At 38.0% G+C, this 12,544-nt stretch overlaps 1 protein-coding gene across 5 annotated transcripts in view; it reads left to right on the top strand.

Annotated features, from left to right (window-relative positions):
* The window catches only part of KLC1 (kinesin light chain 1), a 47,724-nt gene extending 35,385 nt beyond the window's left edge, over positions 1-12,339 (top strand). For 2 of the 5 annotated variants that reach the window (XM_039712521.1, XM_039712520.1), the window contains exons 14-16: positions 1,807-1,937; positions 6,972-7,038; positions 8,379-12,339. In XM_039712521.1, coding sequence (XP_039568455.1) covers positions 1,807-1,937; positions 6,972-7,038; positions 8,379-8,444 — 264 coding nt within the window. In that variant the 3' untranslated portion in view covers positions 8,445-12,339. Of the gene's footprint in view, positions 1-452; positions 1,082-1,806; positions 1,938-6,971; positions 7,039-8,378 lie in introns of those variants that run through there. The other 3 variants (XM_039712522.1, XM_039712523.1, XM_039712524.1) reach the window with 3 other exon arrangements.
* The last annotated feature ends 205 nt before the right edge of the window (positions 12,340-12,544 follow it).

The raw sequence follows: 12,544 nt of genomic DNA, 5'->3' as shown, positions 1-12,544 counted from the left end.
TGTTTCAAGGAAAATTCCTGACAGAAGTTAAAGCTGAAATGAATGCACTTTGCTCTATTATTTTTTCTTTTTTATTTTTTTTCCTTTTTTTGTTGTGTTAATGTCAGCTGGAAAAAAAATCTTTTTTTTTGTTGTTTATGAAATGTAATAGCAAAATTATTTCTTGTTAAAGGTGTTTTGTATTTGATACAAATTCTAACTTGAATGCACAGCATCAGTCATGCTCATTTGTCAGTCCCATCTCAGTGATGTAGGTGAAACTGCAACAAGATGTAGGTTCTGGTAATTGCAAGGGCCTGCACTTCATACTTAAGGGCTGTCCAAATAGTTACTGTGGAAAAAAAAAGTTTTGAACATGACCTAGAAATACTGTAAACTAACTGTTCAAAATTGAAAACTGTTGAATTTTTCCCAACAGTTTCACTCAGTTTTTCTCTCTCCGTTTCTGACAGGCCTAGATGCCTTTTGTGATTCTTATACTGTCTCCTGCATGACGGGCGTGCACCATCTTCAAGCTTTAACTTCTCTCTTCAGTACTGACTGCTGTGTTTTAGCAAACCCCTTAAGATTCTTGTCAGAGCTACACTTCCCTGTAAACTGGCCATTCCTTCAGTGCTGGTGTCATTTTTGGTTTTCTATTTCTGTACCTGTGTAGCTTTGCCAGATATGTATCTAGTCATACCAAATGTTATTACAACCATTTGCTGTGTAATACATTAGTAAAAAAACCAAACAAGTAACAATGACCTTTATAAGTAGCTGTTCACTATGGAATAAAGGTAGTTAAAAGTATCACACAAGGTATTATTGAAATGGCATGATGGTGATCTTTACAGGAGAAAAACCAAACCCGTAAAAGTAAAGCATGTTCTCCAAGTGCTTTAAAATGTATTTAGAGACCTATTATATGGTTAACATCAATATGGAACTCTGGATGTCTTCACTTACAATTATTCTAAAGTAGCATTGCTGTTTAGTCTTTGTGTGAGATTTTGGCAATTATGCTTTTCTCTACTAATCTTGGTGTTCAGTGATCTGTGTATTTGTCTTTCTAACTTCTAATAAACTCACTCCAACTCAGGTGTCTGTCTTTGCTTAGTAGTGCTTTTTTCTTTTTCAACTCTTCTTTCATAATCACATAGGTTTTCTGTGGAATAGGAAGTGGTCACTTCTAATATTACTAAACTGTTGGGGTTTTTTAAGAGCAAAAACATTTAAAAATAGAATTGTGGTCACTCTTGCGAGTTCCTCTGGGTCAGCACAGCAGTGTAAAACATGAATGCAATATATGAAAAATTAATTTCATTGTAGTGTACTTTTTTTTGGTAAAAATTAAAAATGAAACACAGGAACTTTGCTATAAGTATTTCTGATCAGAAATATTTTTGTTTAGGGATTTCAGGCTTAATTAAACATGTTTGCAAGTAATGCAGATATTTAGAAAGAACAAAACATGGTTTTTTTCTTAGACTGATGGAATGCTTTTGCTTGGGGTTTATATAACTCTGTTAACCATGGTGTGCTCATATGAAGTGGTGGTGGTGAATTGTTGGGCTACTGTGGTGGGGCTTTATTAATGAAGAATTGTGGCTCGGGCATGTCTTCATCTTTGTTACACTTTGGAAGGAACCTTTTGCTTTGATAAAGTTGTAGCTATACGGTATTACATGTCTAGGTAAATGTATATAGTATAAGCATATATTAATAGCAATTAAAAAGTAATAATTCATCACTGCAATGCTTTCAAGGCAGGCTTGGGGGAGGGCAGCAGCTCCTGCAGTTTCACGTGTGTTCGATCTCTTGCAGGATGGCACTGGATCGCTAAAGCGCAGTGGGTCCTTTAGCAAGCTCCGCGCCTCCCTGCGGCGCAGCAGTGAGAAGCTGGTTAGGAAGCTGAAGGGAGGCAATGCCCGGGACAATGAACCAAAGAACCCAGGGTAATCCATTGTCTGCTCTTGGCTGTGCTGCTGTCCCCTGCTCTGTGCCCCTCTGGAGCCCGGGGTAGCTCCCAGGGCACTGTTCCCTTCCCTGCTTAGCTGACTGCATATCACACACAGCTATAGCTTGAAGAAAAATAAAATAGGAAATAACTTCTTAAACTTCCATTGTAAGTTCTGTGACATCTGAGGATTTATAGTTGCTTATAAGAATTAACTCTATTAATTTTTTTTTCTTTTTGCTGCTTTACCTACTTGAAGATTAGAAAAGCTTCTTAGAACTACTGATAAATGTTAGTTACCTGCAAAACTATTCTTTTCACATAGCAGTGGAGAACAATAAATATTACTGGTTTCTACAGTGAAAGCCTCAATACACTAAACCTGCAACTAACATTCTTGATATAGCTTAGTATCTTGATATAACTTTATATGTCACTGTGAGCATAGAGAATTACCAACTGAAGCCCCCCCTTAGTTTGTGTTTTTAGAAGACTCAGATGTCAGAGAGCAGAGGAGAGTGTTGAAAAACTTGAGCCTAGTTGTGCATCTAACATTTTGGCTCCAATGAAATCTGGTGAAAATCCACATTTACTGAGTCTGACTGCTCACTCTTCCCAGCTTACCCATATGATGAGGGATTTGAATATAATATTTTTAATAAATCCATAAAATCATTCATCACTTCTTGGCTGCTGCAGAGAAGTTGAAATGTTAAAATGCACCTACTACTTTTCATAGTGGCACTTCTGGGTTTTCCCCTCACCCCCAACACAATTGCAGTCAGTTTTACAGGGCTTTTTGCCCTTGTTGTGAAAAACTAGAATTCATTTAGTTGTCAGAAAACTGGCAGTGTGAACTTGTGCTTTAAAACAGTCATTTTGGAGAACTTGGGGTAGCTTCTGGTGGAGCAGCTGAATCTGAGTAATGTAGTAGATGATGATGATGATGATGGTATTACTTAAGACAGTGACCTGGAGGCAGTGTTTTACTGTGTTTCTGGAAGTGCTCCAGTGAAGTTTTGTCTTACTGTTTTCATGGCTGTAAAACATTAACTACAGCAGCACTACATGTAGAATTAGCTTCTTTGCATATCTATTGAGATTCAGCCTCATCTGAATTTAAGAGTTGGTACTTAAAATTTCACTGCTAAACACTTGATGTTCAAGGCATTGAATAGAATTGAAAGTCAAAATTCCTTTGCGTTTATTGATGCATCATTAAGAACTACCTCTGAGATAAGAGGTTGGGAATAAACTATGGAGAGCACATGATTAGAAGAAGGAAATGAGTAAATGTAAAATGCTTTAGGGAAAACAAAGGCAAGCTGAAATAGAATAAAAGGGAGATTTCCTTATTTTTGTTCAGTATTAGCATTTTTATACATCACTTTTCTCTTTCTATTAAATTCTGTCCAGAGTTCATACATCGTAGTTCAGGTGTATTGTTGTATGAATAGATACATTGCTCCATAGCTAAACTTGCATTTTCTCCTCATTTTTGTGAGATGTGGAAAGGCTTTCAGTTTCACAGAAGCCAGGAGGCTTATGCCTTATTCTCGGTAGTATTTATAGCTAGTTCTTTCTGCAGGTAAAGTAACTCCATGCTTATAGGTGAAGAAAATGATGCTTACATAACTAAAGATATTTGGCTTTGCAGTGCCTGTGAGAGTTCTGCTGCCTTGTTACTGTCTGCACCTGAGTTGTGTTCCCTGACCAGAGTCCTCTGCCCTGCTCACATGAGTTACACTCTGGGGTCTGTAGCACCAGATGAGATTTCCTCAGGTGAAGGCATTAATGTGAAACAAAGCTGAAAGCAAAGCAGCATCTTCTTTGCTTTCCCTTTCTGACAAAATCATCTTGTTTTTACATGTCACCACAGTTCTCAAGGAATAATTTATTCTTGGAACTTGCAGTAAGTGTATTACATTGACAGGCTGTTCTGTAGATAGGCACTTTCAGTGTATAGAACAATAAATACTATAATTTCTGTTCTTGTAATAAATAAGAGTTTTAAAATCCTGATTTTTATTAGCTGGTTTTAATAACAAATGCAGAAGTTTCTGGTATTAAACACCAGCTTTGTAGGTCATAAAGCATAGCTTACATATTGATATTCCAAGAAATCATTTTGATTTCATTTTATGAAGAAACTTTAGTGAATAGAATTTTTTTTTCTTCCTCTAGGTGTAGCAAAAGGCATGTTCAGTTGTTACCATGCAGACCTTTGGGTTTTATTGTGTTTGACAGCTGAATATTTCAATACAGACATTGCACACATATAAATCATCTTGCTGTGAAGGCAGCCACTTTAGCTAGGACACTTCTGTGCCTCCCTCCTTAGCAGTGCATTCCCTGCCTGTGTCTTGAGGAAGGCTTTAATTTGAACTTGATTTACACCTCTTGTTTATACTCTGCTCCTCTAAATAGGAATTGACAGTGCTGGTGTGAGCACTGACTGAGAAATACTTGAGTATACTTGAGAAGTACTTGACTCACAGGATGAAAAAGGACTTAGAGTCCATGTTGTTACTTGATACAGAAGGTTGAAGAGAATGAAATGGAAAATTCATCAGGGAAATTGTTTCTTTACAATCCTGCAAATGCCTTTCTGACAAATAAGTATCTTAAAACTGGTCTTTGAAACATGCAATACCTGAAGCAAGGTATCAGTTCTTTATCAGATTTCAGAATTCAATTCTGTAATAATTTAACTTTGATTAATTAGTGTTCTTTATTTTTTCACTTCAAAAATATTGACCACACAGCAGAAGGGTTAAGATTTCTAATCTAAAAGGGAAAAAACAAGCTTTCATTATTGCTGTTATTTATGCACCAAAAAAATGCCTGCATACTCTTTGTGGAGTCATGTTTGTAACATGGAGGGAACTAAAAGTGCAGTTGCCAGACTAGACTTAGTGTCCATGTTGTTACTTGATACAGAAGGTTGAAGAGAATGAAATGGAAAATTCATCAGGGAAATTGTTTCTTTACAATCCTGCAAATGCCTTTCTGACAAATAAGTATCTTAAAACTGGTCTTTGAAACATGCAATACCTGAAGCAAGGTATCAGTTCTTTATCAGATTTCAGAATTCAATTCTGTAATAATTTAACTTTGATTAATTAGTGTTCTTTATTTTTTCACTTCAAAAATATTGACCACACAGCGGAAGGGTTAAGATTTCTAATCTAAAAGGGAAAAAACAAGCTTTCATTATTGCTGTTATTTATGCACCAAAAAATGCCTGCATATTCTTTGTGGAGTCATCTTTGTAACATGGAGGGAACTAAAAGTGCAATTGCCAGACTTAAAAGTTCTTAAAAGTGTTGATTTAAACAAACCCAAACAAATAATAGACCAACCCACAAACAAAGTAGGATCTCAGGTGTTAATATTTTTTTTTAAATTGGCAAATTCTTCAACAAGAACCTAAAATATCCATGTGAACTTTTACTGGTGAACCCACAAACAAAGTAGGATCTCAGGTGTTAATATTTTTTTTTAAATTGGCACTTCAACAAGAACCTAAAATACTTGTGTGAACTTTTACTGGTCGATTTTCTGTTTCCCTGGAAAGGTTTTCCATGAACCTTTGTGTTCTTTTGGAGAGTTTTCTGTAACATTTTGTTTGTTTTACAGATTAACTTCCTTTGACTTCCATACATAACCCCTGTTGTACCTGTTCCCTTGAATAAATGAGAGGTGTACACCATGCATGAGTCCTTGCTTTGTTGTTGCTAACACTCATGTCAAATATTTGAAATTGTGCTTCTGGCTTTGGAAACACCCAGATTCAGTGCTGGGGGAACCAGCCAGGCTGTGTTGTGTGGCAGCTGCTGCCTCCTGTTTTGGTTCATTGTCCTGCTAAGCTTTTGCTTTACCAAAGCATTTAAAACTTGTGCTTTGACTGTTAGCAGTGTTGCTTCAGTAGAAAGAAAATCTGGTTAATGTCTAAGTGATCTGTATGGATAAACCTTTCCATGTTACTGGAAGGCATTGGAAAGTTTGCTTGTCCCAAGCTGCAGGCAGCACTGCAGGGTTAGGGCTCATTGTCTTGTGACCCGTTCATCAAATATGTATTCAGAGCCCTCATTTAGTTCTAAAAGAGTTAAAGAGCTCATGAAATATTAGAGCAAATGCAGAATATTCTGAGGAATGGAGAGGCACTGGTGTAAAGGGCATCAGACATTCCATGACAGGAATCTTTGGGCTGATCAGGAATTTCATGGTGCACACTTCAAAATATTTTTTGTTAAGTTTTGTGTATATTTGAGAAATGTAGGTAAATTATTAATCCTCATTTGAAACAGCAGCAGAGATTGCAGCTAATGCTGTGATATTTTGACTGTCAGTAGTTCCTGGGCAGGTGATGAATTTTTCCCCCTCTTCCATTGTTTTCCGTACTGTATTCCAGGGTGCTTGCTACCACTGTTTGGAGTGTTGTAAAGCCAAAAGCACAACCAAAGTTAACAGCAGCAACCATCTTATTTCCTTTCACTTTGAAGTAATTAAAATAAAAAATTTTAAAATTCTTTTAAAAATTTATTTTAAGACGTAGCTAAATGAGGCAGAAAGTACCAAACTAACTTGTGCTGTAGCTTTTTCAAGGTAAATGCTGCCTACACAACAAACTCATGTTTCAGATGTTTTTCCTAAACTGTTTGAATGTTTTGATGCTTTTATAAGCCACACAAAATTGAAACTGATAATTAATTAATTAATTAAAACGCAGTGTATGTTAATTTGATGCACTTTAAAAATTGAGATTTTTGGTTAAATCAGTTGCCTGAAATGTTTAAAAAGCTCCGAGGAGCTTGTAATTTTGGGGGGGTTTATATGTAATTAGAAGTGAGTACAAATATATTTGAACTTCTGTAGTTGTTACCTTAAAGGCTGTGCCTCGGGTCAGTGTTGAGGCATTGTTCCCACTCCCTTCTCTGTGCATTGCTTGTTGTTGTACTTGTGTTTTAGAGCTGTAGTTTTCAGCCATTCTGATCAGTTTATCCTTGCATGTTCACTGTCCTGGTTGCAGCATGAAGCGTGCCAGTTCTCTGAATGTTCTTAACATGGGTGGCAAGGCTGCTGAAGATCATTTTCAAGTAAGAAGCCCTACAATACTCTTACAAAAATAAATACTGTTAGTAGGGTTTGGGATAAAAAGAGTGTGATAAATAATAAACCAACAACCTCACAGTGATTGTAAGATCCTACTTCAGTAAGGTGTTGGAAGGCTGTGCTTAAGGCATCATTCTCTGACACTTTTGTGAATTATGATTCATTTTAAGAAAGGGTTCAAGTCTAGCCAGAAAAGAGCATTGGCTTTTATGATACCAAGCAGTCTCTGGCTTTGGACTTCTATTGCAGTGAATATAAAACTTATGGAATATTACATTCTTGTAAAAGCAACTTAAAAATGCAAGAACTGTTAAAGCCCAATATTTTTTACTTCAGCCTGTTTATTGCATAGAGCCCTGTCATTGTAATTGCTGTATGTTACCAGGTGCCCTTAAACACTTCAGTTGTTTCTGAGGTAGCACAGGAGCAGTCTCAAAAGTTTGTCTGATCTGTGTTGTGCTTCTGCTAATATAAAACCTTATTTTGCTTAACTGTTCATGGTGTGCCCAAGTGCTACTCCTCATTGCCTGTTTTTACCTAACAAATCACTGTTTAAATTGTCAAATGAGTGAGCAATGTTCTTCTAAACACTGCTGTGTGTTTTACTAACACAGTAACTACTACTAATTTTAGGAAGATAAAATTGCTTCCCTACTAACAAGACTGTAGGTGAGGATCTTGATCACCGTGTGTCCTAAAGTAGCAGCAGGAAAGCCTCAGCTGTGGCTCTTGTTGCACTCCCCAGTGGTGTAAAGGTGTTGGAGCTGTGTGATCCCTGATGAATGTGCTGCAGAGTTCTCTGTCATTGGAAGTGTGAGCAAAACTTTGCTCAGGGTGAAGTTCAGCCAAAACAAGTCCAGGGTTAAGCACAATTCTCTGCAGCAACAGTGCCAAGGGTGTCAGAGCCGTGTCCCAGGTGCCCCTGACTGGATGGATCCCCAGTGTGTGTTTAATTGTTTAATTGGTGGGACTTCCAGCTCTTTGTTGGTGTGTACAACCCAGTAGTAAAATCAGTTTTTTCTTGTGAACTTCTGTAGACCATTCACTATTGATACCAATGGCAATTCCCATAAATGGGCTCTTGCATTTCGGGGAAGGCTTAGGCTGGACTGTAAGGGTGTGGATACTTTATACTATTGCTAGTTAAAAACTGGGGGAGAAGATGTTTATTGGACTCTGGAAAGCATCCCCCTATCCAGCATGAATGGTTCTCAGTAGTTCCCTATGTTTGTTCCCATTTGTTAAAACTGCTACTTTGTTTGTTTGCTTGAACTATCTGGACATCTGCTTAATTTCTTTGTTTGTTTTTTCCCCCTTCACACAGGAACGAAATAATTGTCTGACAGACTCGCGAGCTCTGAGTGTCAGTCATTCTGATCTGGCGCACTGAGATTTGGGACAGAAGCTAGCTAATATTCCTGTGTGAATAAAGAAGCACTGAGACCTTCAAAGCTTTGGTTCCTCATCCTTGTCTATAGGAACACCTAGTTTGTAGATGTTGGTTTTTTCCAATGGACTGCTGTTTTTACTTTTTAAATAGGGACAATTTTAAACACAGCATTAGTGAGTGTTTTCTTCTAAGGGAAAACTACAGATACATACTGCTCATTGCACTGCCCCTGGTTCATGCTACTTACATAAATTTCTTTAATAGATCTGACTGTTACAGCAGCCAAAAAAAAAAGAGTAAAACAACAAACACATTCAATGCATACCAGAATGCTATGGTGTTGGAAAATATAAGCCAACTGTGTGGCAGTAAATCCATACAGTGCTGGAATGAGAAATGGATACATTTATGTGCATTACTGTAGAAATTCCAGTTCAGCATTCTGTAGTGATCCGGTTTGCCCTTGCACTGCTGATTCTTGTAATGGTAGAAGCCCTGGCTAGCAAAACAGCACTTAGACATGACTGACTTAACCACTAGGCTGAGCTATTAAATCTTAAAAAGTGATGGCTGGGGTGAGTTAATTTAGATAGAATGAATAGCAACACCTGTGACTGTAACTTCTGATATTGTAAATCTTAGGGCACAATAGTCAACGGATATAGGATGGTTTGTGTACATCAGGAGAAATGGAAAAAAACCTTTACTTTGTGTGATTGAAGAATACTCAAGTTTTGGACTGCAACTGTCCCAGAGCAGCTGCTGCTGCTTTCAGGGGAACATCGAGCCTCAGGTTCTTTCTCGCTTGTCCACTGGAATTCACAATCCCACTCTCTGTTTGCTGAAAGTGCCCAACATTTCCTTATGCTGATCCCAAATCCTGCCTTTTTCCACACCAGCTGGTGACAGCAGGAGCAGGCACTGCACGCCGGGATGTCACAGTGTGGAGTGGCTGCTCTGCAGGGACCACTCCGTGCTGAGGGCCCTCGTGGCAGCACCCGATGGCCGTAAGTGACCTGTGTGACCACATATCCATGTCATAGGATAATTTATATATATGCTGTCTGTATACAGGACTGCTGCTGGAACAACGTATGTACGTATGTTTTAAGGATTTATAGACATTAGGATTTCCTTTTGCTTTTTTGTAAAGCTTGTAATTTTGTTCATCTTTTGTAAAAATTCCTATTCGTGTGAAGTTGGATGAGAAAGTAAAAAAAAACAAACAAGCAGTGTGTGTAAAAATGTATTTGTGGTCGTAGTTGTGAGTTGGAAAATGTCAAACAAAATTGACTTTGGGAAAAGCTGGAAAATTCATTCAAAATCAGCACCAACTGAAAAAGGTGAAATATAGAAACATAGGAAAGTTTTAGTATTTGAACAGGCTGTGAAAAGTAATCAGAATTAGTACTTAGTAGGAGTTTTTGACTGGGTTTGCACCTGGTTTTAAGTTGGTTACAGTAACTGATGCAGAAGTTGTCTGTGTAATGCACTTAACAATGTTTACCAGGAGGTACCGTCTGAGCATCTCTGCAAAGGAAGCTGTGCATGGTGCACCTGCTTTAGAGACAGTGTAGGAATGGTGAGAGACAATGCTGCTAATAATTTTGTAGAAGTTCTAGCACATAGTGCAATTCATTAATGAACTCGAGCAGGAACAGGTTGTTGCTCGATTATCTTAACAATAGATACTCATATAATGTTGACTCTTGAGGTTTAATCTTTTTATTAAGAGCTTTTTATATTAAAAAAATATGTAATATATATACTTATTTTTTTCCCCTAAAGTAAAAAGTGCTCTGTGCCCCTGCTGGCTGACTGGGCTCTCTGCACAAAGGCAGACTGAGCTGGCTTTGCTGAAAGAACAGTGTCAGGCTGCCAGGCCAGGGGAGCCCATGTCCAGCCCCACCCCACTGGAGTGTGGCTTCCAAAAAAACCCCACAGAACTATTCAGACACAAAACTGTTTTTGAAGGATGTGATTCCCACATTCATCTTTGAAGCAGAATGATTTTTTGCAACCTCTCAAACCCCCCACCCTGTGTAAATAAGCAATAAATTATGCAACCATGCCAAATGACAATGTACAGTAAGTTTCAGAGTGTACGACTGTGGTGTGTAGAGGGTGATTGTGAGGGAAGTTGCCTGGTCAAGATCTTGCTGGTGGTGGCATTACTAATACTGTGCTTCTAAATGTTTTAATCCTTTATATAGTATTTTAAAGTGTGATGGAAGTTGTTGAGCTAATGCATATTAAATAACTTCTACATTTAAGAGGTTCATTTTTTTTTCTGAGAAGAAGCAAATTTCAAGACTTCTTTAATCCATAATCCTTGAGAATAGTAGCCAAGTCCTTACTGCTAGGAGCCAGTTACCTGTTAGCAGTTTGAGAACATCTAAAAATCACAAACCAAATCAAAGTCAGCATTCCCTGTGTTTGAAGCATGGATGAGTTACTGTCAGGACATGGTTTATGTACATTTATATTTCAGATGGGCTTCTCAGTTCACTTTTATGCAAGATTTTCTTTCTGGATTTCCTTTTGTGAGGTTGTAGTTATAGCTAAGAGATAAAGAACATATCTAGAATATCCAGTTGTGTAATTCAGGGATGTCTTCAGCACCAAACTAAATCAACAGCTCTTGATGAAACAAAAAACAGGAAAAGACCTTAAAAATTAACAGGCACCTTGTTAGGAAAACTGCAACCTTGGTAGTGCAGTTGTGTTTTTAATCTGGCATTTTTGGCCTTGACTAACATTTTAAGGGTGAAGTTGAATAAAAATGTAACGAGGAGTCCACATTAAGGCTCAGATTCTCCCACAAACAGTGGTGAGCCTGGGTGTTCAGCAGGATGTGGGATGAATTGTACACGGAATTGTTCCTGATGGAAAGGTGTCTGTTGCCCTTCTGTCTTTGGCTGTGTGCTATATTGGCAATGTTTGGTTTGGAGTTTAGATCTTAGTAAATAGTCTTGTAAAATGTAATTGTTTCATGATTTGCTCCTCTTCTGGAGGAGTAAGTGACCTGTTGCTGTGGTGTGTCTGCACTTACACAATGCAGAAAAGTCAGTTATCTACACTTTGTACTTAGAGTAAATGACACCTTTATCCCCCAAGCACTCCTGAATCATAAATTAAAGTGGTTTTGAGCTTGAGAAGCATTTGTACTTAAATTGTATCATTTGAATGCAGAGATTTTGCAAATGGTATGGTTCTGTTGTAAATATCTAATAAAAAGTGTGTGCAGTGCTGCATTGACAGTTGTGTTTACAGTAACTGATGATAGTTGGTTTTTGTTATGTAGGTCACATGCTGTGTCTGAAGGCTGCTAAGAGAGTGGCATTTTTGGTCATGTTAGTCTGTACTGAGAGAATAAATGTTAACAGATGTGATGCTGACAAGTTTAGTTTCATTGTCATCGACTTACAGAAGTTCACAGGGGGGGTGTGTGTGTAAATGTTTAGAAGTGAGGAGTATCTCAAACATCTACCTTGGATTATTTTTCCCCCTAAAACCATTACAATTGTGCCAGTACACTGAATAGTTAAGGTCAGTTGTTAAAAAACCTGAAACAACAAAGCAAGAAGCCAAACAGAGTGTGGGGGCCTGGTAGAAGTCCAAAGGCCCCTGCTGGGAGGGTGCTTGTGTTCACAGTGAAGTTGCAACACTTCCTTGGTTACATCTGCTTGTAATATTTAGGGAACCATAATTTCTCAAGTGTCATTTAACATTTCTTTTCAAAGTGTAGAAGAATATTTAAGTAGTCTTGCAGGGTAAAGACTTAATACGTTCTAGACTGTAAATCTTCTTTGTAAAAATTACTTAAATTTTTTCTTGTATAAAATACAAATCTCAGTTGTGAAACCCAAAGATGAATAAAGTTCTATAAAGGGAAGGTTCTTAACTTGCATTTATTAAAACTTAAGCACATTTCAACACTTTTGACACAAGGCTTCAATAGACAGGTGCTGTGTCGGGTTCCTGTGAGGGTTTGCAGCCCCAAAGGGGCCCTTGGGTCAGATGGGCAGCCTGGGCTGTGCTGGGGGTGGGGCTGGGGGATGGGGCAGGAGCTGCAGTGATTGAGTGTTGGCTGTGGGCCT

The sequence above is a fragment of the Passer montanus genome, unplaced genomic scaffold (assembly GCF_014805655.1).
Source record: "Passer montanus isolate IOZ18808 unplaced genomic scaffold, ASM1480565v1 scaffold27, whole genome shotgun sequence".
Classification (NCBI taxonomy): Eukaryota; Metazoa; Chordata; class Aves; order Passeriformes; family Passeridae; genus Passer; species Passer montanus.
Note: the sequence above shows the minus strand (reverse complement) of the source record. Positions and strands in the feature narration are given on the sequence as shown.